Genomic DNA, 27,569 nt, shown 5'->3' with positions numbered 1-27,569 from the left:
CGACAAGCAAATGAAGTACAGTTCAGTAGCTTTCGTTTGAATGGTCACATTTTCAGGATTTCATCCACAGAATCACCAGTCAAAGGCTCCCAGTTTGTAAATTCGGTTCTCATCGGTTTCGTGATGAGAAGGATACACGATTGAAATGGCTGTTGTGAAATTGAACACTCCTTGTGTACACGCCAAATAACGCCGGTTGTAGGAACTTTTTAAGCTGCTATTCACGACACTTTACTTTCAAATACCTATTTATACTTAACGATGCAGTATCCTCTTAAAAAGGTAGGAAGTTGGAGTACAACCAAACTTTTAAGGCAGATGATCTTCTCGTTGAGATCAAGCTCAAATCAATTGTATTAACAAAGAGCCTTAATAATCAAACTAAAACAGATTGGAAGTGCGCGGAAATCTAACGCTTTGTTGTAAAAAGATCTTATGCTCGCAAGGCGATACATATTTACTTTACCAGGGCGTTAGACTTCATTTTGTCTGTTTTCCTGTGTAACAACTAATTGGACTCAAATATTATCTGTAAAATTAGCTGACTTTTTGTGACTTGTCAGAGTTTGAATTAAACTCTTAGTTGACATTTCATTTCCTAATGAAGTACGTTTGTGGAAAAATAGAAGACAACTTCATTAAAAAAAAAGCGTTTAAAAAGTAGGCGGATCTTCGCACTAGCTATAAACACGATTAAAATAAGCTGCCTGCGGTTAATATTACCCGATCCCTACAAAATTGTTCCCGCCAAAATAGTGATTTTTGAGTTCGGCGAAATAGCAGCTGAATCGGGCGAAAGTAGTTATATTTCGTCCCCGTTGAGGGACTTAAAATGAAATGAAATGAAATGTTTGTCGCCGGTAACATCAGGCTGTATTGACAAACGCAATTTATTGGCACAATGACAGATAACGGAAACGTGTTAAACGAACAAAGGCTCTTAACAGAGACAAGATTTCATTTGAAAAGAAAGTGCAATATATTGAAAAGAATGTACGTGGGCATTGTATTGAGAGGGCCACGTGGTTTCCGACGTAAACTGGATAAAAACAAACCAGCTCATTTCTCGATAAACTGGGCGGCTGCAGATAAAGGCCGGCGAACGTTAGGATCTTGGATCAGAGGTCAGGCTTTCTAGTATCACTTTTGGATAAAAGAAAACATCAATGGTACGTAAACTGAAATTAAGATTGATATTTATAAACAACTTGACAAAACTTGTATTTTTATTTAAAATATGGCCAGCATGATGGCCGACTTTTAACAGTATGGAATTTAAAAAATCGCAAACTGAAAAGCCACCTGATCAAGCAAGAGATATTTTTCAATCCGTTACATACTCGCACAGTTCAGCTGAAATGCAAAGCGTCCGAAAATCTGGTGTACTTATGTTCTTTCACTCAGCCGATTTCTAGTGTTTTACTCTGTTCAGTCTGAAATTATTGACATTTTCTCGGCTCGGCGTGAATGAAATATTAAAACCGAATCACAGTACTGCATATCGTTTTCTAAACAATGGGCTGTAAAATTAGTTCTTTCTTCTGAGCAGGTCATGTTTCGCACTAGGATAGCGACACAATAAACGTTCTTAAAAATCAAATTCACTATTTTTAAAGTAGAAACTGTTATTCTAAGAGAAACGTTGAAAACCAACCCCTGCACGTACTGTAAGACTAGAAGACGAACGAGGGCATTTTCATTCATGATTTCCCAACTAAATAACACACGATACCGGGGAATTTAATATATGACGGATCAGCGGTACCACATTTACGGAGTCAACTGAAGAAGGTGATAATAGGAGATATTAACCCAGTAGGCAGGAAATAATATGTAATATGTCTTGAATGCAATATAAGACATGTCATTGGGCCACGTCATTGCACGTGGAGTATAATGTCCGCTCTAAATCTCGTTTCCTTTAAATGTTTTGAGGCTTAGAGATTTCCAAGTAATATCCCGGGGTAATATCGGCCTTGAAATCGAATACGATAAAATCAAAGCCATTGTTTACTTGAATTATTTTTTCAGCTGCTTACGCTGCCGTCGCTTCTCTCTTGAGATTTGTATAGGTCCTTGAATAACTTCTGTTTGGTTTCAAGATTTTAATCTCTTTTCCCAACTGCAAAAATTTACATGAAAAATCAAATTGTTAACTTGAACCAGCATAATCCCTAATAACCGAGCAATACCGTGTAGCAGTTCTCGAAGTTTTGCTGAATTTTTTTTACTGTCTTCACTCAGAAATCTCAAAGAAGTGTATCAGCTCGGCTTCAGTTTCTCACTGATGTGATTTGAGTTAATACAACGCCAGGTATCTCAATCCAGCAGATTTATGAAAAGCAGTTTTTGTTTGATTACCACTAAAAATAAATCTCATCTAATTTTCCCTTTAGTTCTTTTGCTCTTAAATGAATGCGGTAATCAGATAGCTGCTCTTCAGCACTCTTGACCTCGCTCAACATCGTGAGAATTCACTCCAAGACAAAAAAAATATCGCCATCGTATTTTATAACACCGTTAGTGAGCTAGGTTTATGGATAGATACTGCCGTGTTTCTCAAAAGAAGAGTTTTACACAAATTGAACAGCTAAACAGCCTACGTGACTTCAGCGAACACTCGATCTCTAATTAAATCAATGACTGGAGTGCAAACCTTCTCCGGAAATCCTACAAAGAAGGGTTGATACATGATAATCACGAAAACTGTTACGCATCAAAACACTGAAGGATACGCGGATGTCACGAAGCCAGCTACCTGCCTCCTTGCATGTAACTGACTAAATCGTGTACATGGGCGTGAAACCCGTTTGCTTTGACAGTAGTTTGACAGATCATGACACAAGTTCTGGTGTTGATCGGAAGTTTTTGCTCTTGCGGAAATTTGACGAATGTTGCTCTCGATTGCGATAATGGGTTGTCTTCAAGCGGAGAGAAGATGCCGATCAAAAAACAGAGTAAAAACAAGACGAAGCTTTATCTCTTTCTTGCAGTTTCACACGCTCTTCCAGGGGGCCAGGAATTTTAAATTAGGGTTATCGCAATCTTAAGTCCAATAAATATTAAAGAGATTTCATGCTTTAATGCCGTGCAGTTCTAGGGATTAGAACAATTCTTTTAGCAATGTAAGACACGAAAATGCTTCGTCTTGTGGGAGTACTTTTCTTAAATACAAAAGATTCTAAAACTGTATTCATATGCAAATAGCAATGACTAAACTCTACGAAAATAGCCAATATTGGCCGTACGTGCGTCTTCGAAGACCAAAAACACACAGTAACTCTTATAATAAGGGTGACTCGGCTTTTTGTAACCACGTATATCCGCTTTCACTTTATTCATAAGAAGATTTGAAAGAGTTTCCGAAAGTTCATAGTACTAAACACGCCGGCTGTAGTAAATGTTCACTGGCGCTGCCCTTTGGAAACCAAAAAAAGGTGGAATGTTTTGCAAGCGGAATGAAGTAAGAACTTTTTATTTTATTTTCGAAGATAGTAGCGAGATGAACCTATTTACAGGAGTTGATCAGTACTTGATATTAATGCGTCTGTAATTAAGGTTCCATTCGTGGAGAGAGAGTAGAAGAAGAGTAAGAGTTCGGTATGGTCAGTTACAGCCATTTTCAAAGTTATCTTTCCACATGCCATGTAACTACACATGTTCTATTAAACCAGGTTTACCAAAACGAAAATTGGTAACAGGAAGCTGAACCATTGGCTTTGACATAGGATTCACGTAAACTTTCACTTGTGCTTTCATTTGTGCTAAATCTGTAGTCGATAAAAATCCGAAAGCAACTTTTATGAAGGTAACAACTTTAAACTGTGTTTAACTAAACAGCTTTTAAACGTGTTTAAGCCTTAGTGTGAATGAGGCATAGGCTCAAGTCTTAAATGAAAGCGCAACTGATTTATTTACGGTTGAACTCGACTTTAGGTCTGAAAATAAATAACCACATTTTTATTGCTGACCGGCGTAGGGGAATATCAACAAAGTCAATGCAAGATCGATAAAACAGTTTTGAAATTTAACACCACGTAAACAAAATAACCGAATTCTATCGGAAGTTACGATACGGAACAGAGCCGATCGAAAGTGGTCAACTAGTTTGAGTTTTTCTGAGAGCTGTCCAAAGTTAACAGGTTAACACATTTATTAGCCATTTTAGGTCAGTAGTTGTTGTTAATTTGTTGTTTCTTAAATGGCTATAAGTGGAAAATGTTCCGGTTTGATAGTCAACACGGTCTTTCAGCTAGATAACAGCAACACTATGCTATATACGTAACATTGTAAGTGGTTGTAATGTCAGTCAACATTCAGTAGTACTGCCTGGGGTTATTTTCAAGTTCATCAGTTGAAATTCACGGATGCCGTTGGTAGTTCCCTTGTAAACGCGTTTTAAAGACGGAAGTTCTAATTTCGATTGCATATCAAAAACCAGTTAAGACGTTTTGCCATTGAAAGCCATAGCTTTAAACTTTAGTATTAAATAGAGGCTAATCATTTGTCAAAATTAGAAGCTGTAATTCAATTTTTGTTTATTACAGTAAATCAAAGTTTTCGTCCATTTAGAATTTGCAGTTCACCCAAGCGTATAGAAAACGTGCCAATTCCTAAGCATAAAGGAAACCTGAAAATTTTGAAAGTGCTACTGTTGTAACGAACGCCTTTGTTCCTTAAATAACTAAATGGAATTAACTTTTGGTCAAAGCTGACAAACAAGATAGTTAGATCTCCTGATAAACTTTCTTGCCAAGCTATTAGCCCCGGCTAAACCTTCTAACAATGTTTCATAAGACGTTCAGCATTTGTTATGTAAGAGCGTTGAGCGCAAGGATAAGGGTCGTTTAACATCATTTCAGCATTGCTTAACGTGGGTGAAAATGTCTGATAGAAAGCTTAAATCGCTGGTTAGGCATCATCTTATACGGGGTACTTAACGGTTTTACTGTTGAACAAAAAAATGTTGAGCAACAGCGTCGAGAAAGTTTAGCCGAGGCTTTGGATTACTTAAAAGAGTTTTATTCCGCCTCATGCAGCGGCAAATTTGATTTCGTGTCTTATGCGTTGAACCGGATCATACCACAGGAGGTCACAAGGTAATTTCGGCGATGCTTTAAATACAGAAACACTTGGCTTATTTCAGGCGACGCGCTTTCTAAAATTCAAATCGAAGGGCATTTTCCGCTTATCACGTGACCTAAAAATTACCTGAATTGGTGCCATCTACTTGAGGAACGCGGCTAATTAATGCGTTTAAAAGAAAAAGACCTTCAAAACGATAAGAAATTTGCGACATGCAATACTTGAAAACCGACCTCCTTGGCTAACAATGCCAGTTACTGTAACCTTTTCTACATATAAAATTTGGATCCTAATTCAGCTACAAGCCAGTTTCAATGTAACACTCTCGCGACTTCAAAAATCGTTGTCCACGCTAGAGCTACAATCTTTGCAATCTTCGCGGTATGTATCAGTAAAAGACGCGGCTTGAACTTTGACCAAAAAAATCGAGATTATCTTGAAATTTTGTTCCGTTAGAATTCGAGATAAAATCGGGAAAGCTGATTGGTTCAACTTGAAATATTAGCGAATCTCGGTTTCAGTGACGCGGTGAGACGCCAACAATAAAGGATATTACCATCAGCAAATCACCAAAAAAATTTATGGCTAGATATATTCGTCCCCAAACTTGAACGTTCCAGGCCGCGATGTCGTTGCTATAAAAATTTACTGAATCACGTAGTCGAGGATGAATGCCAGTGTAATGAGCTGATTGCTGGGGGCAGGGCGGGAATTCCTCAAGATATGTGGCGGCGTTGTGTAGCCAAGGTTCTTAAAACCCTTATCCCGCTGTCTGACCTCTATACGATATTTTCCACCCAAATTAAGACTATTAAAGTGGCAAAACCCTATAGCCTATTTAATACTGGAAAGCAAAACACTGCTATTTTCAAGGCATAATATTTAAAACCTATATCGACAGTTTCAAACTAAAACGGCTCATCCATTATAGTTTTTAAGGTAGTGCATACCTTCACGAACAGGCGTACCCCTACCTGGAGCCAATTGTGACCATTCAGGAAACTAGAAAAGGCCTAAAATTCCTGCCTGCTGCAAGTAGTTCAAGTAGCAGGGGCTAAAATGTATCAAAATTAAAAGTTGTAGCATAAGTTTTTGTTACAGTGTTAGTAGATGAGTTAGTAGATGTCGGTAGCTACGCACGTGAAAGCAAAACTGTGAGTCTTATTACGGTGAGACTCGGCGAAAACTAGAAAAGGTTAAATTAATTAATTAATTATTTATTTATTTAATTATTTAACGTAAGGCGCTAATTGGGGACACTCTCCAGATCGAATTGGAATATGGAATATTCAAAAGTTTATGGCTGTTGTTTTAAGAAGTAAGACCTAATTGAGAACTAAATATTTCTCAGTTTTAACAGTTGAAAATAAACCGTCTAGGACCTAAAGATCTGCCGCGTCAAATACAGCTTAATTTAGAGATAACCATCCGCCAGTATTACTCTTTTTTTTAAGTTGCTGGTATAATTAACTGGGATTTTTGCCAGTTTCTCGGAGTCTTATTAAATTCGACGCGACTGAAATGGTCGAAATGCGACGGATAAATTGGACACTTATTAAATCAGTCAATGTCGGTAATTCGGCACGTGCAGACAACATATGAGAGCCACTGCGTAACGTTTCAACTGTGAAGAAAGGTCTACAAAGTATTCTGAAATATTGAAATTTGGACTGTTACTTAGCAAGTAAATAGTTCGTATTTGCCAAAGTTACCAGTTTTACATCAAGTTGCATTTTAGCACGGTACAGTGCACGCAAACGACAAAGATAAGATAAAAACTGTACGCCGGCATACTAGAAATTCATGTCTGTTACTTTGAAAATCATTCCAACGTTTTCACTAAAGCGGTTTGTTGCTATGGTGCCCTCACATGTACGTACACAAAACACAACGGTTCAGAGTTTTCAGGGGCAACCAACGGTTAGTTTTGGTAAACATCTGTTGGTATAAGGCCTCAGATTTTCAGATTTAAAGGGGAAGTATCACGCAGATTTGATGTATTTCAAAACCCAAAAACGTTTTCTGTCAACAATAACAAACAAGCAAAGTCTCTAGTTTTGTTATACATTATCACCCCAGTACAGTGAAACTGTCGATTTGTGCCTCTTGCCAGAGACAGAGTAAGTCGGAATGGATTAAAACTTGAAAAACGTTAGGCTAACGTTTATCTAGTTCTCGCATTTTAGTTTCCAGAATGCTCCAGAACAGATCACGAGTTGTTCCTTCCAACAATTGAGTTGATTTCTTTCCTCTCGTTGTTCTAGAATTATTTTGTAGCTAAGCGAGTGTCTTATTTCACCATATCAACAAAAGAGATTAAAAACCCCATGATATACTTCCCCCTTAATTGTGATGAAAAACTAGCGTTTTCTTATGAGAAATATCGCCTACAAAGTTTCCCGCAAACATGGGAAATTATAATTGCTTTTGTTTTCTCGGGGAATATATGGTGTTTAAAGAACGAAGTAGGACCAGAAATTAATACGGGAGAAACATTCCATTCGCCATAATTTTACCTGTGACTTGAATATTCAGCTAAAACATCAGAACAGAGATTAAACTGTATTAGCTTGCCCAAAATGTCTTGTAAAGGCCCAAAATCCATCTGGAGAGACACACAACGGCATTTAACAATTTGCTTAAAACTGGGCCCGGTTCCCTGAGTTTTTACCACAAGGCTTTTCTTTTGACGGAAGACACCAACAGACCAATTTTGATGTATTTCAATTGTTATATAACTTGGCTCGGTGGCTTAAGGGGAATCAATTAAAACAAATGAGGCAATGGAAATGAATTATTTCTACCTGAAGCTCCACGGGGTTTCTTTCGTTTTATTCTCCCTAAACTCTGGGCCAAGAAAGAATTTTAATGTATCGGAACTACGCTATTGTTTTTCAAAATTTGTCAATTGAAACCTGAAAGTAATACGTTCACATCTCAACTTTTTCTGTTGAAGTTAGTCATGGTCGCTCACTCACGTGCAGGCAAAACGTGAGAGCACTTATGAAACTGGACATCAAGCAAAGTTTAAAGTTCTATTATTGAAAGTAATACCTATTACCTTTAGACGTGGGTAAGAAATGCCTATCAAAGTTGTCAGATGGAATTTTAAACTCCTGCCAAAGGGTTCAAACGGCGCATCTCGAAGAAGGTCTCTGTTTTTTTACAAAATTTCCTTTTGATTGGTGACGTGTGCGTGCCAAACAAAATTTTGAAAAACACAAGAGGTCAAGTATAATAATTATACGAGGTTTGTATCTAAGTAGAAACTGAGGAAGAACGAGTTGGTCAGGGGGACCGATTCGCATTAATTTCATTTTTAATTGCTTCTTTTTTTTATTTTCAGATGAAGCATTCGTGTTTGTGGAGTAGTTTTGCACTCTTTGGTATTCTCCTTTGCATTGCCTTTGCAAACGGTAAGACTCTTACACGCACGTGCACTAGAATTACATTATATCCACTCTGAAAACAACAAAAACGGTCAACGTCAGAATAGATGGACTGGAGTGTTCTCGTAGATCAACAAAAATACGTCTGCAAGAATCTGTGACAATTGTCTTCAAAGAGAGTGTCTGCAAACGTTTATGGCAGTCCACTTCAGTTTGCACCAAACCCATTGAACAAGTTTTTGATCTTTCTCAGAAAGGGTCGTAAATTTCCATCTGAAGCAAGGGGAAATCTTGATTGATGACATCCTGGAGTGGTTAGCTCTTGGGACACGATCGATTACAAGGATTGAAATTTGCGTCTATATCGGAATGTTAATAGAATATACGTTTGTGGCATTTATCTATGGCAATACACAGCTGGTAAACACATTTATTCACTTGCTTGGAAAACCGAAATCAGAAAAAGAAAAAAAAAGGAGGTGTCTTTTTGGGGGATGTGTTTGGGATGGGCTAAGGCTTGCCAATTGAAAATGTTAATGGCACTAAGCGACGCTTGCGAATGATTTGATGGTTACAAATCAGTTTTGTTCTAGTTTCTGTATACGACCACGTCAAAACTGTCTAGATTTCTGGTAAATCCTTGCATATTTAATGAACATTGTGCCGAAGTTCTAAGAGACTTAAAGTTCTGGGACAAAATTCTGAAGAGCCAAGATCAAGAGACAGCCATTTTGTCAATTAATTAGAGTCAGAGCGTAAAAAAGATCATATGACTGCTGAAAATTGTCAGTCGGCAAAGACCCTCGGAAATTTAAACATTTTACAACTTAATTCCTGATAGGAGCACTCGGATTTCTTTTTTCCGAGTATGCCGGTATCACTTTCTAGAATAATACATCATTCTCAACTTATAGACCATTTCCGAGGTGCTTTGAACCTCATTATAAAAGCGAGGCTAAGTGCAAAGTTTTTGTTATGAAAATTAGTCTTCATTCATATGCAAACAAAACTAATTTTCATAAGAAAAGTTTTGCACTTAGTCTCGCTTTCATAGTGAGGTTCACAGCAACTCGGAAATGGCCTATTTTAGTATGCAAAAATTTGTTTAATTTCGGATTTTTGTATTCGTGACATCCTCTGCATGCTTCTAGATAAAATTCAGATGGAATGGAAGAGGTCGATTAAGTTCTGAAGATAAATAGGGCCCTTTATAGGGCAAGAACTCATGGGCAGACAAGCTTCAAAGCTCAAGGGGCTGTGGAAGCTGCCATTTGAAGAGTGTTAATTAAAGCCATAGATGCTGACTGATGTGTCTATTCTCCTTACTTGCCTCCATACAAATAGTACACAAGTTAATGTGAGAATTTCTCCTCCTAAAACAAAGGTTTCGCTTAATAACTCCCCTGGCGTGTCTGCTTCAGGATAGGGCGAGAATTATTTAACAGCCTCCCTATATGAAATGGCGCTAACTTGCTTCTGCAAAGATCAATGAACGAGGGTGACAATTAACATTCTACCAACTGTGGTCTGTGGTCCTCGAACTTTGGATCCAGTTGGAATTTAACCTTGAAATTGCTTGGTTGTAAAGCCTGGTTGTAAACTTACTCACCCAACTTAACATCGTTTTAAATTAATTTTTACAGGAGAAAAGAAACCACAGTACAAGGTAAACGAATCAGGATCACGTGAGATAGATGGACATTATTGCGGCGATCAGATTACCTCCTTATATGTTTCTTTATGTGGCAAAGGAAAAAGAAGACGCAGTAAGTAGGAACAAAACTTGTTTCTTAGATTACCTCTTTATTAAGATCTAAGTCAAATTTCAATCGTCATTGAGGCTACCAAAACATGATCTCATTTTGTTTGATTGCAATTTTTAGTCGTGTTTTTGCTTTCCTTTTTTTTCTTTCTTGCTGTTTAGCGAACTTTGACATCGTTCATAGTCAGCTTTATTCTGTCAGATTCTATTTAAGTTACAGCTTCTGGTTTTTTTTTTTCATCATTGAATTGATTACTCAGAGATTCTGCAAGCGAAAGTGTCATTACAAAGGCGGCATTGACGTCGTCGCATTTCAGAAAAGTCAATATAATTCAATTCCAACATGGAACTGAAAAATACCTTAGTAAACAAAGCCAATAACCACACAAACAACACGTATTATACACCACGGAAAAAAAAGAAAGAGCGCTTTGAACAACTGAGTAACGACCTCGGAAGATCGTCTCCATCTTTTCTTCAATAAAATTGTACTTTGATATCAACGTGTTGAATAATAAAACAATTATCCTGCTCCTTGCGGAATATCCCCTCATTTTAGCCAACTCGTCCTACGGCCTCTTCGGCCAAGCACGAGGCGATATTCCGCGCGATTTCGCAGGTCAATTGTTACATGACATTTCCTTTTAAGAAGTCATTAAGAAGTCGAACATAGCGCATATCCCACCCTATTCATGCCAGCCGAAGATACTTGTGCGCCTGTTTATTATCTCTTTCTGTCTTTCTAGGATCTATGTTCCTAGACGAAAAAGAAGCCATGAGTTTTCTCGTACAAGAAACCCATCACCGCCGACGGAGAAGTTCAGGTACCACCGATGTGGTTGAAGAATGCTGCACGGAAGGCTGTTATCATGAAGAGATGTACGAGTACTGTTGATGCACATAGAGATAATGTTAAACAACAAAGGCGGCGGGACATGCAGGTGTTGTTCGGTAATTCACAAAACAAACCAATAAGAGAACTTAGTGATCACTTCTGGGAAATCGGCTCTCAAACATGTGGAAATCATGACTGGCTCGTTTCGCCCGACAATGGATAGAAGAACAAGGAATTATTTGTCATCGTTGTTTGAAATGATAGCTCAATTTAATCGTTCGTCTCACGATTGTGTAGCATAGGTGTTGATCGCAACGTTTCGACCGTAATAATGCTGGTCTTCATCAGGCGATGGTGTCCACTGGCTGTGAACCAAAATAAGTGGGACCATGGTGGATGGTGATTGGTGCATTTCGATCCTCGATTTTATTATTGGTGATTGGAGTATTTCGATCCTCGTTGTTCAGATTACACGCAGTTCTTTCCGTGGTCCGCTGTAGTACCGACCGGTTGTTGTCGATCCACACCTATGTGTTACAATCATAAGATAAACGAACTATTAAGGAATAATTTATTTTGCGTGAAGATTTCGGTCTATGTTTTGTGCGGCTCGTTTGTGATCTAGAGACGGAGGAATAATAATTTTAGTGGCACCTTTGGTTTGGCAGTGGATGGAACAAACGAGCCTGTATTCTGTAGGTTAGCATACTTAGTATGCCGTTTCCAAACAAACACTGTGTTTTCCGTCATGTTTGGGAATGTGTTTTCAAAAGGGCGGAGCCTGGAAGTGGTCGATCCATTCGCCCTCAGACAGTGACTGTAACTTATTTAACAAAGGTGTTGTATATCGGTTGTATGCAAGGGAGTGTATGTTGCTCTCTTGTTTGTATATGGTATTTTGAGACGTTTTTTAAAACGTGTTAAAGAAAAGTAAAATAACAAAACAAGCTATGTTTGTAACATAATAGATATTAATATATATATAATATACAATTAAAAAAAGATTACTCAAAATATGGATATGCTGCTCGTTTGCATGCTGTTTGTTCAGCGGAAGGAGAACGATTGGGGTTTATTGAGGTCATTCCCACATTGTTTTATCATACAAATCATGCAGTAACTTTTGCTAACAACGCCCAATGAGGGGAGTGGGGGTTGGGTGGAGCGATGTGGAGGGGAGGGAGGGGATTCGTGTGCGGTGTGGAGGAGTTGTCAAGTGGGAAGAAGGGAGAGCAGCCTTGAGGGCTTCTGGGCACTGGCGATACGACCGCTAAAAACCCGTACAAAACATGTCGCCAGAAACTCACCAGGTTGAACTTTTCGCGACAACGTTATGGTTTTGCCTTGCCTCCTGTACAAAAGAAGCTGCATGTGCGATTTTTGCAGCTATCACTGTTAAGCCATAGAGGGGTAGGGGGAGGGGACGGGGGAGGCCCAGGCAAAGGCAGGGCGTTTAAACTGACTCAGCTGAAATTTATTTGTTGAAAAACCCCACTGCAGGGAATTTTCGGATGGTAACGGATGGTAACTAAGCCTCTTTGGAAATTTGTTAAAAATTTCACTTAACATTCAAACGTCAACAATGCGGGCAGACAATTGAATCAAATCCCACCTCCCCTCAACATTGCGATGAGATTTCCACTGAAAAAAATCATGTCCTGCCGCTTGCACTGCTGATGCAAAACGCCACTCGTGTAGCCCCTGCTTTCCTTATTAACATGAAACACGTTTCCTACTTTTGAATCCGTGGATAAAATTGTACATTGTGCGTCGTTTAATTGGAAGTTATTGAGCAATACTTTCCTGCAGTGGAACAATCTTTGTGTCCCCTCGATAAACGTAAATTTTGACCATTCGGATGGATGCCATTGAAAAGTTACTGTAACTTCTCTGTGCACTATAAATGTCTTCAAATTTTCACAAAATGAAATTTGAGATTTTCCCCAAATTTTCTTTTGACCAATATTTGCGAGTGGCAAGTGCCATTTTTCTCTGCACGCGTTGCTTGCAATTGCTTACGTTTTACGATTAACTGTATAGATAGATAGATAATCTTTATTTATCCACGGACAATTCATCAGCTACAAATAAAACATTAAAATATATATCAGTATCAACATTGTAAAAACTATACTTAAAACCTAAACCTAACTAAAGCGGTGCCTCAACGTACTTCTCTAATTAAGCGCTTAAATAACCCAAGGGACTCTGCTTGTCTTATGTCACAAGGAAGACTGTTCCAAAGGGTGGCGCCACTACCCTAGTAGTACTGGGGGTAGCGCTTCTTTAATTACTTCTTAATTACCAGCCTTTTTGTAATTAAATAGCAATCCACTCATTACCATTACCTTGACCTTACATTAGGCCCCCTCGAAAACTCTGTTCTCATGCCTCGTCCAGCAACCGCAGAGCTCAAACAGTATATACTGGCCTGATTATAATGTCCTACAATAGCAACATAAGAGCGATTAAGAAACATGTTTTCGGCAAACGCTAAACGTGAGATTCGCGTTTATGTTTTCTTTAAAGATGAGTACATAGTTGATAACAGTACAAGACAATTCTGGCCTTTGATGCTATCACAAAACTACTCAAATTTGCTAAGAAATTGAAAACAGCGAGCGGCAAATGAAGGATAAACGTGGTCACGTGGTCATTTCTACCGTTTGCCGTTTACCGTAAACGTAATTATCTCTATAATCAAGTTCCCACCTGTCTGTCAGTCCGGAGTTTAATTAGTGTTTTACTCAGGGGATCGTGCTTCTCACTATTGGAATGAGTGCTTTAATTTGTCCGCCTATTTTTATTTAAAACCGACGCATTTCCTTTCTTTTCGGTTTGTTGGACGGTACCCCAAAGTTCGGTTAATTTCAATACCTCACGGACCGAGTGTATAATTAATTAATTGACTTTAATATGTCTCGATGCAATCCACAGCCGTGATAAATTATAATTATATAGTTTTTTACGGCTATTAAATAATTTGTCGCGCATCTTTCCGATATTGTGTGTGGTCTGTATTGTAGACTTGTACAGTGTTTCGGTTTACTAGTAACCTTTGCCATCATTTGCTTGACCAATGCCTTCTTTGCTCTTAGTTCATTACCTGTTACGCGATACATGGTCGGTAAATCTTGGAGTACGTTGAGACGAACCGGAAGTTTTTGCTTGAGTCATAGGCTCGTGAGCTCAGCGAGTTAGGTGCTATTTCGGACGGTGAGTTTTCTCATATACATTTGGTCGCGTGCTTAAACTATGAGTTCGTTCGTTGTTCGTTTACCATGTGCCTCGACTCGCGTGCCGCTGGTCCCTTGACGCGTGGGTATGCACGTGCATGTTCGACGTATCACAAATCATACTGTTTACTTGTACCGGCCGGCCTGCCTCGTGGTATTAAAAAACATGTTCTATCCCTTTTTAATATCTTGGCACAAGACGGACTGGCCTACTCCGATTACAATTAAAAATTACATGAATTCTACCCTGACAGAATTGAAAAACTAAACTAAAATTAGGTGAAGGAAAAGAAACACAAAACAAACCAAAACAAAAGTGTTTGCGAGGAGAAGGGATGACCCAGTGGTGAGAGCACTCGCCTCCCACCAATGTTTGTGCTCAGAGAGGTTTTTCTAAGATACTCCGGTTTTCCCCTCTCCTCAAAGACAAGCATTTTCAAATTCCAATTCCATCTGGAGAGTGTCCCAAATTAATGCTCTGTGCTAAATACATTGACACTTTTTTTTTAATAAAGTGATTTTTTATTAATTATTCCTGTGAACTGACTCTAAAGGTGAATGAGGTTGCACGGGGATTTTGTTGGTACAGCGTTGGTCTGTTCAATTGTACACCACTGTTATTGGTTTTAGCTGTATTGTTTCTCCAACCATTTTGTTTCTTTTGTTCTACTCTGTATCCATGTAACTAGTTTGTTTGTCTTTTTCGCATGACAAAACTAAATAACGATGCAAAAAGACGCCAACACGTATTAACAGTATAAGAACATTATGTGTGGGCCACTTTCGATTCCTACGAAGATTTGACATTATGTCGTCAACTAGTGAGCCACTTTATTTATTTATTTATTTATTTACTTATTTATTTCTGTCCCTGAGAAAAGGGTGTTTGAGATGACGTCATCTTCGAGTGGATGAAATCAAATAAATTCCACCCGCACACAGAGATGACGTCCGCTCAAACACAGGCAGCCCAAGCTCAATATGAGAGAACCGTTGAATTATGCATATGACGATTTGTATGGGAATACAACGGATTTGTGGAAAATGGTAGAAACTAGCACTGTTTTGTCAATCAAGTCAACTTACCCTGCTGCTTAAAACAATCCGATAGTTGGCCTTATAGCTTGGTTTCCCCGTTAGCAGAGTCCTCAGTTGCTTGGCCGAAGTTTTCTTTTTCGTTTGTACCAATGCTATGTGAGGTGGATACCTAGCTTATAGAATTCCAGAATTTTTCTATTTTCCTAGACATAGCAAGATCACCATTTGGTGAATAAGTTTAAATTAAAATCGAATGTTCCATGCAGAAGGACTCCAGGTTTTTTTTGTCACTGTTGAGCAGCACAGGGCTTGCGATCACCTGGGGGGTGTTTGAGACACAGGCAGCCCACGCTCAATATCAGAGAACCGTTAAATTAGAAGGATTTGTATAGGAATACAACGGATTTGAATAAAATGGTAGAAACTAGCATTGTTTTGTCAATAAAGTCAACTTACCCAGCCGCTTTTTGTATTCTACCAGCTTTTCAAGCCGATTCGAAGCGATTTCGGCGAGTTAGCGTCATTTGGGTTTCCACTGCTAAGGGAAACGGAAGGCCGAACACTGTTTCAGCCGTGCCCGAAGTACGAACCGGAATAAATCCGTTGAAATCATCCTTAGTGTTCCAATTCCTTCATAGAATCAAAGTAGAGATGTAGACCTATCCTGCCAGCGCAACTCCGACTACATTGAAGCCGTATCACGTTTGGTAGAAAGATTTTTCTTTTCAACGCCATGGACACATTGAACTTCCGAACAGCACGCTGGGTAACAAAAGTTCCCTAGCATGGGTGGTCAGCGGCCAGTTGTCGACAGGCAAACATATTTGTTCCCGGGGTCCCCTCGTGTCCTTTTTGTCAAGACCGTCAAGGGATCATTGTTTCCATCGACCAATCAAAATTACTACCAGACGTGTTTTCCAAATTTAAAGAGCGCGATCTATTCGACCTTAATTTCTCATACAGATTCAAAAACCATGGACAACCTGTTGTCCTTTTTCCCGGAAATTTGGAACTATCGGGAATTTTCTGTTCCATTGGTCATACCATTTTGCCAGATATACTCAGCCCCAGTTTCGAATCGGCTTGAAAAGCTGGTAAATGACAAAGACATGAAAGTTACGACATTTTCAAAACGTGTAAGCGTTCGGATGGAACTTCACCCATCTTTAGTACAGAAAAGCCGGCTTGTAGGTGTCAAAAAATACAAGAAGTAAACAATATAGCTAATAACAGCGGGACAATAAATGTGGAACAAATAACTAATTACAACGGGAAAATAAAAGTAAAAATATAGCTAATTACGGGGTGACGATATTAAAGAAACAGAGCAAAAAATACATGTTGAGTATAGACAAACGAAAGTAAAAGGCTATTGATAGACTGATGTGAAAAATTTGCCTGTTAGCTGTGGGTTTTTACCAATGAATGTGTAACGCTTTTGAGCTGGAAACGAGTGGAGGCGGAGTCAGGTCTAACATGGAAAAACAATCTTCAGAACAGAAAGCTCGGCGGTTCTCTGAGCTTGGAAGGTGATGATTGTTGAGGTAAAAAAACGAAACTGGTCACTCAAATACGTAACTCTATGAATCTAAACAAAACCTACGTGGATTCTAACAGATGGAGGAATTCTGTAATACAAATAGAATTCTCCAATACAAATAGACTGAAGCCCAGCAACAGACGCATCGAGTTGGCATTCTGTCTGAAAGTGGATACAGCTGAGGTCCAGCTGGATTTATGACAAGAATTCTACAAGGCTGTACAGTATAAAACCTCCTTAAAACTGGTGTTGCTTTGTTCTATACACTGCTGAGGAAAACAGAGCATCGAAGCCCTCGAATAAAGGTATGTCTAGTAAGAAACTGTTGACCTGGACGAACTCGAGGAACCATTATGGTGAAGGCGATGGCGAAGTCTGTCTTTTCAACGGACATTATTGACAAAAAAATCAGTGTAGCGCTTGATCAACGAGACATACTAAACGCTGGTTTGCCAAATTTTTCCTAACGATTTCTGAAACCGTGGCTTCAAGCCATTATCTCCGAAATTTAACTTTAAATAAGCGTATTAACTTCCGGGCGAGACCCATTGTTGCATGCTTATATTTATTTTATCAATTAAAAAGATATCACTTGTGAAAGAAATGAGATGTTTTGTTCTTAGCCTGGTGAATAAATGATAGATGAGTTTTTCAGTGAGTGACACAAGCATACTGAGTGAAAAATTCAAGTATCACGATATTACTTTCTTCTTCTTTAGATGGGAAGGATTAGTGCATGGTTGCTCGCCATGTTGTTTGCTCTTATTTCAAAGGACCACGTGAATGGCGGTAAATGTAAGCCCTTTAAAATGTACTTACATACATACTTTATTGTATAGCTCCCCTCGAGGGGCTCTTCCGCCATAATGATGAAAATAATAATAATAATTTTTAAATTAAAAAGAGCTATTAAAAACCTATTCACATTTCATTTCGATCAAAAAAAAAAGATAATATTTTCAAGCAATAATGTTTTTGTAAAGAAAAAGAAAAAAGAAACAAATGTCATGAAGTTTTTAAAAAAAAAAATGAAATTCGGCATTTTAAAATCAGTTTCACTTGATAAAAAGAAAAGAACAAAAAATAAACAATATACGCATCTCTCAAATGGCCCCTTCTGCAGTTTTGATGTCAATGTCCGCGTTCTTGATGTCACGTTGAATTCTTCGTAATGTCCTAGAACCTCTAAGACAGACGAGTGCAGATCTTAACAGTGCGAATGAAATTCGGCTTCTGATCCATGACATCCATGACACGGTTTTGGCATATTGCTCCCCTTTCTTGATAGCAATCAGCTCCGCTGATCGACTATGGTATCTCAAGCATTCATTGCCCATTCCGCCGGTTGTAGTGAAGACCAAAGGTGTAAATGTTTCATTTTCAATGTCGAGAACTCTCCTTGAGTACAGGCGCTTTTTCTCATTCTCATGCGTAGGATAGATCTGTTGCGGTTCCAGGTCCTTATAATAATAATAATAATATAAATATAATAAATAAATAAATCAATAAATCAATAAATAAATATAATAATAATAATAATAATAATAATAATAATAATAATAATTCATCGACATTCATCGACAAGATCTGCAATAATGTCGAAATCGAACCACGCCTTCAACCTCTGGACAACGGGCGATTTCATTTGAGGAGCGCTGTTACAAGTTCTGAGGCAAGGTTGGACATCAAAGCGGGAGGCTTCTGGGCAAGAGGAGTTACGGCATTTTTTTATGTTAGAGTTACGCACGTCAACTCCAAGTGTTACCAGAGCAAGCCAACATCGGAAGTGTTCAAAGAGCAGGAAGAAGAGAAGAAGCGCAAGTACCAGCAGCGGGTGTTAGATGTAGAAATGGGTTTGTTTACGCCTTTAGTGTTTGGAACCAATGGCGGAATGGGAAACGAGTGTCAGCGGTTCTTAAAGCATCTCGCAGACAAGATAGCTCACAAAGACACCGAGCCTTATCATGTTGTAATCACTTGGCTCAGGACACAGATCTCGTTTGAACTCTTAAGATCGGTACATGCATGCGTCAAGGTTCGCAAACGCCGTTTCGTAGCAAGATAGAGGAATCATTAGACTGTGAAATAAATGTCGCTAGTGCGGATATCTGAAATACGTGTCTATATGCTTTTATACTTAGGGCTTTTTATGGACACTGGTTTAGCCGTCATTAGTGTGATTCGATTATATGATCTTAACATCTCTGCATAATGGAATTCTTTATTTTATAGAATTTTGAACTTTTATTATTGATTATATCTATTTCCTCTTCTTTTATGTAAGATTGAGTTACTTCTTTTTTTAGAATTTATGAATGAATAGTGTTCCGATGAATTGATTGGATTTTTTGTAACAGCAAGTCGATTGTAAATAGGATTTCAATTGAAATTTTGTAATAAAGATTTTATAATTTTATTATAATAATAATAATAATAATAATAATAATAATAATGAAAACTATTTACATTTGGATGATAAAATAGAGAGAAAGAAAAAAATTACGATAATAAAAATCTATGAATTAAAAACTTTTCTTAAAAAGTCTCTTTTTAAAAACGCTAAGAGTTTCCGTGTCTCTGACATGCTTCGATAAATTATTGTAGATTTTTTGCTCCACGGAAGGCGAAAGCCCTTTGGCCAGTCGCAAGTCTACACTTGGGCAGCGTTTCATGGAAGGATAGCACTAAATTCAACATTTCACGCAACAGAAAAGAAAAATACTTTTTACAAATAAAGAACTGAAATAACGGAGTACGGATGGAAATAACTGAAATGGTATGCAAAATTAACGTGATATGCATCGGGCCCACAGAAGACCTATTAACCCTCATGCAGCAGTCAATTCTGCTTTAAAGCTAAGGCGGATTAAGCGTCTCTCTTAAAATAACGCTTTGTGGCAAAAGAAAACGAAATTTATACTTGCAGAACATGGTCGATATAGTGCGGAAGGACAAAAAAAATGAAATGAAATCATAATGCAGGCAGCGTGGCCGAGTGGTGAGTGCGCCCGATTTGAAATCCCGAGACCGCGGGTTTAAGTCCCGCACTGACGGCTAGCAGAAGTTTTCTTGGTAGCTGTTGCCCTACTTTCTTGTCTTGGCCATGACTGTAAATAGCAAGTAATCTGCTTCTTACAGTACGTAGGGACTTTTGACTTGTTATGTTTTATTTGATTATTTGTTTCTGATTATTCGAGGAGGCTCCCTAGCTTGGGGTAGCTATTAAAGTGCCCCTAACCCTTCAATTTATTTTCTTTTGGTAGATTTCCATATCTGTGAAGAACTCATTTTCGAAAATTTTTTTTTGGAAATATTGAATCCTTTTTTTTTTAAAAGCACTAAAAGTTATTGAAATTTTTAAATGTTTGCGCGCTTTAAGCCCCGCTGGACAAATTTTTGTCTCGTGGGCTCATTAGGAACGAGCCAATGAGAAGCGTCCGATATTTGACACTTTCTTAGCTGTGACGTAAGAAAAGGACACCAGCAGGATTCAGAAGGAATTTTATGCATGTTGATTCCTTTCTCTACATTTCGAGAGTTGTTGCATCCAAAAACCACACATTTTTCAACCATTTTCTCTGTTTACAATTGAAGCATTACCGCGAATCTTCGGATATTTTTGCACGATGTCCTTTTCTTACGTCACGCTCCACATTTGGCCGAGTGGGGGACTAATGCGAATGATAGGTGAAAATATCGACAAGACTGCCTTAACTTCTAGCGCTCGTAAAAAAAAAAGGATTCAATATTTCTCAAAAACCTTTTCGAAAATGAGTTCTTGAAAGATATGGAAATCTACCAAAAGAAAACAAATTGAAGGGTTAGGGGCACTTTAAAGTGCACTTCCTCTATAAAAAACGCATTTTTATCTCCTTAATCAATACAATTCCAGACACTTACAGAAATAAATACTATCTATCGTAAGGAATGTTGTGAAAATTAAAGCTAAAGTAACGCCTTTCTTACTTGCTTCCTGCTTTTGGCAAAGGGGCGTCAACACACCCAAAGTGCAGAGATTGCTCATTAGTCCCCCAAATAATGCACTCACCCCTACCCACACATTTCACCTTTATTTTTATTACTCATTTTTATACCATTCCCTTCAGATTTGTGTGCGCGTGTACTATGAATGTAGATATCGACTCCACCAATCATAGCGTTTCTATTCTTTGACGTTTTTATAAAACAAAACTTAATAATATAAAACAAGTATGTAATCAATGAGTTTGAAAGCGCGGGCAAAGGAGTTCCATCATTGTCCTTCTTCTCCTCCTCCTCCTCCTCCTCGTCTTCTCCTTCTCCTTCTCCTTCTCCTTCTCCTTCTCCTTCTCCTTCCTCCTCCTCCTCCTCCTCCTCCTCCTCCTCCTTCTCCTTCTCCTTCTCCTTCTCCTTCTCCTTCTCTTCTTCTTCTTCTTCTTCTTCTTCTTCTTCTTCTTCTTCTTCTTCTTCTTCTTCTTCTTCTTCTTCTTCTTCTTCTTCTTTTTCCCCTTCTCTCCGACTGAGGGATAGGGCCTCGAAATCTCTTCCTGCAAAGTTCTCGGTTTTTCGCACAAGCCCCTGTATCACACCAGCTTTTGAAACCCAACACTACCCTTTCCCTCTGTACTGGTCGTCTCCAGGACCGAGTTATTCAAAGCCTGGGTTAACGTGAACTTTGATTCGAGTATATTTATTATAATCCGTAAGGATTCGTCCAAAGATTTTTGTCCCTCAGTTTTTCCTTAGACTTTTCTTTACCATTAGATTAAAACGAACCTTTAAATAACCTTTAATGAGCGAGTTGAAAATCTCAGTTAACTTTTAATCGTAGATTAGCGTTAATCGGCTTTCGAACAATCCGGCCCAGGTCTCTAGGGGGACTTTTTAGTTTAGCGTTCTTAACAATTCATGCTTTCCTATATTAATTACACAACTCAACAATTCACTCCTAGTCAGTGCGTCTCTCAGCGCCGCGAGACGTGAACGTAATATTTAAAACAATGCGTTTTCATTCTAGTTGCAAATTGCGACTGTATAGCTGTAGTGGAACGTTTTCGTTGCCTCGTACCTACCGATGACTGTATCCATCGTCTCTGATTCTCTCGTTTTTCTTTCAGTACAGCTTGTGAAGACCAGTGAAGTCGGTCGCCGGCCAATTCACGGATTCTTCTGTGGTGATCACATAGTAGAAATCTACATTGCAGTTTGCTATACGAGAATAAACAAGAGATTGAAACGTGAGTATAAGACTAGCTGCCTCAGTTTGGTTTTGTTTTTCACCTCGCAGTCCTCAGCTCATTGTGTCGTCAATATGGCAACAACGACATAACCCTGTCTCCCTGTTAGTTTGAACACTGTTATGCTCTAAGAGACCCAGCTCAGTTCAGTTTTATTTCAGTTCATTTTAGTCACACTTCGATATTTTGTTAAATTTACAAAGTACAGTCGAGCCTCCCGTAAGCGAACACCCTTGGGACCACAAAAAGTGCCCGCTTACGAGAGGTGTCCGCTTATGGGAGATAAAAATGTAGTGTTTGTATGTAGCTGAGAACATGACCAAGTGTCCGCTTAAGAGAGGCGTCCGCTTATGGGAAGTTAAAAATGTAGTGTTTGTATGTAGCTGAGAACATAACCAAGTGTCCGTTTAAGAGAGGTGTCTGCTTATGGGAAGTTAAAAATGTAGTGTTTGTATGTAGCTGAGAACATAACCAAGTGTCCGCTTAAGAGAGGTGTCTGCTTATGGGAAGTTAAAAATGTAGTGTTTGTATGTAGCTGAGAACATAACCAAGTGTCCGTTTAAGAGAGGTGTCTGCTTATGGGAAATTAAAAATGTAGTGTTTGTATGTAGCTGAGAACATGACCAAGTGTCCGTTAAGAGAGGTGTCCACTTATAGGAAGTTAAAAATGTAGTGTTTGTATGCAGCTGAGAACATGACCAAACGTCCGCTTACGAGAGAAGTTCGCCTGCGGGAGGTGTCCGTTAGCGGAGGTTCGACTGTATATCTTGAACTAATAAAACAATAAAGCAGAAAGACGGAAATCAATGGCTTTGGGGGGAAGTGTGCGTTGGTTAGAGGAGCATGGCTTTCGAGCTAATCACCGCATACACGAATTTAAAGGTTAAGGTGAATTAAGTGCCATGGCCAGCTATGGAGAAATATTTTATGGACGTTACTTACTTTTGAGAGCCCAACAGAATTTTTTTGTATTGTTTCTTGAAATGGAAATGGCTGGAAGTTTTTAAGTCAGTAGGAATCTCCTCCCAAATTTGGCAATGGCAAACTTAAATTTATGTTTGCCATAATTTGTTCTCACATTTGGTATGTTGAAAATAAGAAGTGAAGCATATCTGGCGTTATACAGGTGAACTAAACCTTTCTAAGGTAGTTTCGAAATGCTACGGGGATAATTTGTTTTATTTTGAGAGATCTTATGAGCAAATAGAGCGATGCTCTAAACCAACTGGCCATTTACCAGGACGGATAGAAAACCTATTCACGGACTGAATCTTACTGTCCAATCTCGAAGAAACGCGTGCAATGCAAACATCGAAAACAAATATATTCTGACTGGCGAACGCATTCTGAAAAGTTTGAAAGATTGAAGCTCTCACGAAACACATACGACGCGCTTCATAGGCAATATTTTGCGTTTTTCGAGAAAAGACTACTCGGAAAAAACCTTTTCTCGTTTCATATAACGAAGCACCATTAAATCTGCAAAGACACAAAAGCATTGACTTGCTCCAATGTTTTGAAAGACGGATAAGTTAAGATTTCGAAGTATTCTGATTTCATAGTATCCCGATTATGTATAGAGTAAGGGAACTGGTCATAACAAGTTTGTTCGAGAGGACCCACCTTGTCTGGGGTAGGGGGGGTTATCGAAGACACCACCTGTCTCGTGAACATTACCGACAAGATTTTATTGGCTTTAAAATTGGAGTTGACACAGAACTATTCAGCTGGCAAGAGTCAGCATTGCTAGATAAACAAGAAAAGTGAGGTTTGAATCTCATTGTCATTGTTTACTCCTGGATAGAGGGGTGGCTATGCAATAAAGACACCCATCTTTTGAGGTTGAGGAAGGGGGGTGCAGGCAGAGGCCACCATCTATTTGGGGGTTTGGTGGGTCCTGTTCGAGTATAGTAGTTTTGAACACTTCCCTAAAATACAATAATAGCCACATGCAGGAATCGAAACATGTAATGAGTAAAGTGTCCTCTTTTCCAGGGTCAGTCACGGTGAATGAAAAAGAGGCCAAAAGTTTTCTTCGTCGAAACTACCAATCCAGTTCATCCACTAACATAGTGGAAGAATGCTGTGATGAAGGATGCCACCTCGAAGAAGTCCGGGAATATTGCTGACAAATACAAAACTCTCTAAATTATTAAATTAAGTTTTGCTACAAGTGAAGGAAAGTTCAAGTGCCACGAGAGACTTTTTTTGGACAGTACAATTTATGCTACAACTTAAAACTTTACAAAAAGGCTCTGAATTTAATTGTCAAAACTGTGAATATTTGAGATTCACAGTAGCCTTAGGGATGGAACATTATTTTTTTGGAGGGGGGGTAAAATATTCTGAAAAAAATTAATTCAAAAACAAAAAAGCCTAAATAAATTGTTTGCACACACACACAAAATTGTCAGGAAGCTGCAGCCGGAAAAAAAATTGTGTGCATAGACAACGACACAGAAAGGAATTACTTGTCTTGATAAAAATTCCCCCCCCCCCCCCCCCCCACCCTCTCCAAAAAATCATTGTCCGTCCCTTACCAAAATTTGCTTGCGACGCTGGCGTTATTGGTCAGCGAAGGTAAGAATCGCTTTTAACTCGGCCCCATTCCTCTCGCGGATCGCTTTCTCTGCTCCGTTTCCAAAGCATTTTGGGACGAAAAAGGGTTAAATGTATGAATTTTAACAAATATAGTGGCGAAGAACTTTGACCCACAGTAATCCCAACTGATTTGATTCAAAAGGCATTACTCCGCGAAAGTGCATCAAATGTTGTCCATCACGATATTGTTTTGTATCGCGTTTTCCGACCACACTAATCCGTATAAATTTGAATAAGGAGCTTCCAGAAACTTTAAATACGTCAACATGTTTAAAAGGGTCCGTCTTGGCCGTCCATATTAATCCACACAGCCGGTGTTTTCAACTTTATCCACTCTGCAGAGCGTTTTCAAAACGACCCGTTTTCGGTGATTGAAGGGAGGCCAAAGGTATACCGTGTAAAATTTCCAAACATTTTTCCCCGGGAGCTAACCTGCTCTCGCAGAAAATATCATGTTTACGTGATTCGACGGCCGTTTACAGATCATTTTTAAACGGAAATACTTCCTTTATGTTACGTGTTTAATGCTTTATCGACAGATGCTTTAATCGTTTATTAAATTCTCGATACCATCGATATTCGTGTAGAAATTAATTTTTGAACAATATTGTTTCGTGGCCGTGTTTTTTTCATTTTTTTCATTCGCTCAGTTGCTCTTACACCAAAAATATTATCATGACGTGTAATTCAACGGCCGTTTACAAATCATTTGTAAACGAAAATCCTCTCTTCCAGGCAACAATCGATAACTTTTCTTTATGTTACGTGTTTCAAGCTTTACACAGATGCTTTAAACGTTTCGATACCACCAATATTCGCAGAGAAATTGTTTTTTGAACATTTTGTTTTGGAGCCGTGTACAGTCAAACCTGTGCTACTTAAAGCGGACCCCATATTAAGCGGAGACCCTCTATTAAGCGGATATCAGCACAAGTCCCAACCTATTTTCCCAATATTTACTGTAAAAAAATACCTGTATTTAACGGACACCTGTATTCAGCGAACGCGGACACCTTAAACTTGACTTTTATGGTCATTTCTATTGTTAAAAACCTGTTTAAAAGGAACACTGCCAAAAGGATGCATGTTTTCGTCCACGTTTGAATAGATCGGTCATTTAACTTTGTCGGCAAAAAATCTTTATAGAGACTTACCAAACAGGAAAAATACTATCTCTGTTGTCGGCCTGATTAACAAAAAGTGATCAAATTGAGTAATATGTGACCTCACCGACAAGACATTTGTGAGGCAAACAGGAAATTCGTGTACCTAGAGAAAGTTTCGTGAAACTAACTGCATACTACAAATCCTTCCTTCATCAATTTCTGTCTCAACCAGATACATGAAAACGTGCCCCCTTGTAAAATGTACTCGCGGGCAGCTCCTGCCCTACCAGCAATGGTTTCTCCACAGGTCGCTACGCTAGCGACCGGTGGAGAAACCACTCCTCGCAGGGTAGGTAGCTCCAAACCGAACCCACCGCCTCTGCTGACCCTCTTTCCAGTAATTTTCACTTTTCCAGAGTTTGTTGAGCGCTTGAAAAACTTGGATAACCACATGGCCATGAGCTTTCATTTGGAACGTACATATTTATTAAAAATAATTAACTACTTCGATAAGATCTGTTATTTCGTTTGGGTGTTCAGTAGGTTTTTCTGCTGGTGTGTAAATCCATCTGGTTTTTGGTCTGCCGAACACCTTTCCGTTCACAGGAATGGTACATGTATTTGACCCTTTCAAAGCCTTTTAATACTGAGGAGTATTCATATGACCCTTTTGAGACGAATTCTAAGGGAACCTGTTTTCAGCGGACACCCTATATTAAGCGGACACTAGCAAGGGTCCCGAGGGTGTGTTCTTAACACAGTTTTGACTGTACATGCAGAGCATTTGCGGCGCCGCTCTGCTTCCATGCGCTTCTACTGCATAAACACGCACAAGTTTTAAACGCTCTAATATTTCGGGCCACAACCAAGCGTTAAAGTCTTAAAATTTTTGTAAGGGCCAGAATTATTTTAGTAGGAGCAATATTGACTGCCTTATGATTTTTCAAACATTTTTATCCGAGCGCCAAATATGTCTGGGAACCCTATTAAGCAAGGACGACGGCAGCAACAACATTTGGACAAAAACATTCGCTCCGCACATGCATTTTAAATTTTGGTACATTTCTTTGCCGTCCTCCGCAAAACAACAACGTGGAATGACCTAATTTACGGTTTTGTGAAGAACATGAGCAAACGACGGTGAATTTTTCTTTCTCTGTTAACTTGAACGCAACTCCTACCAATTTAGGCAACTTGCTAGCCGTTTACTATTCTAATGCGTTTCAGAGCAACAATCAATAATTTTCCGTTATTTTACGTGTTTCAAGCCTTACAAATATACTTCAATCGTTTCGATAGGACAAATATTCGTGGAGAAACTAATTTTTGAATATTTTGTTTCGGGGCAGCTTCGTTTGCACGGCTCTCATTCAGTTGTAAACACACTTAAAGATCTGTGCCAAGCAACCAAGAGTGATTTCCCCGTGTTCTCCTTTTCTTGGTGTTTATTTGGATTTCAGTAGGAGGAATATTGACTGAGAATTCTCAAACTCATTAATAATTCAAAAGCCAAAGACAAAGGAAATCATGCGCCGTGACGTGTTTGGATATCTGATGAAACACTCCTCGTTTTTGCATCCTTAATTTCTCTTTCAAAATCAGTTTGTTTGAGAAGCTATATCAAACACTCGTCACAGTGTTTCATCACGATACCAAAAACCTCGAAGTTCGTCAAAAATACTCCGCTACGCGTCGTATTTTCAACTCTCTTCTCGGTGTTTGATATGTGATGAGACACTGAGCCTCGTGTTTGATATATTA

At 38.8% G+C, this 27,569-nt stretch overlaps 2 protein-coding genes and 1 long non-coding RNA gene across 7 annotated transcripts in view; 2 read left to right on the top strand and 1 right to left on the bottom strand.

Moving 5' to 3' along the window:
- The window catches only part of LOC146470335 (uncharacterized), a 38,174-nt gene extending 30,179 nt beyond the window's left edge, over positions 1–7,995 (bottom strand). Inside the window, exon 1 of the long non-coding RNA XR_014867087.1 lies at positions 7,890–7,995. This is a non-coding gene — a long non-coding RNA (uncharacterized LOC146470335). The remainder of the gene's footprint in view (positions 1–7,889) is intronic.
- The window catches only part of LOC146470334 (insulin-like peptide IlO1_i1), a 28,591-nt gene extending 16,506 nt beyond the window's left edge, over positions 1–12,085 (top strand). For 2 of the 5 annotated variants that reach the window (XM_085122442.1, XM_085122441.1), the window contains exons 2-4: positions 8,432–8,501; positions 10,118–10,240; positions 10,983–12,085. In XM_085122442.1, the coding sequence (XP_084978568.1) occupies positions 8,432–8,501; positions 10,118–10,240; positions 10,983–11,131 (342 nt within the window). In that variant the 3' untranslated portion in view covers positions 11,132–12,085. Of the gene's footprint in view, positions 1–1,047; positions 1,170–3,327; positions 3,464–8,201; positions 8,336–8,431; positions 8,502–10,117; positions 10,241–10,982 lie in introns of those variants that run through there. The other 3 variants (XM_085122440.1, XM_085122439.1, XM_085122443.1) reach the window with 3 other exon arrangements.
- A 5,081-nt stretch (positions 12,086–17,166) lies between these two features.
- Positions 17,167–24,523, top strand: LOC146470333 (insulin-like peptide 02). The gene is made up of 4 exons (XM_085122444.1): positions 17,167–17,190; positions 17,605–17,674; positions 21,982–22,101; positions 24,097–24,523. Exons 2-4 carry the CDS (start codon positions 17,605–17,607, stop codon positions 24,228–24,230), a joined length of 324 nt encoding a protein of 107 aa, XP_084978570.1. The 5' UTR covers positions 17,167–17,190; the 3' UTR covers positions 24,231–24,523.
- Positions 24,524–27,569: the final 3,046 nt, after the last annotated feature.

This window comes from Pavona decussata, unplaced genomic scaffold, assembly GCF_977016875.1.
Source record: "Pavona decussata unplaced genomic scaffold, jaPavDecu1.1 SCAFFOLD_114, whole genome shotgun sequence".
Classification (NCBI taxonomy): Eukaryota; Metazoa; Cnidaria; class Anthozoa; order Scleractinia; family Agariciidae; genus Pavona; species Pavona decussata.
This window is presented reverse-complemented; position numbering and strand designations above follow the sequence as displayed.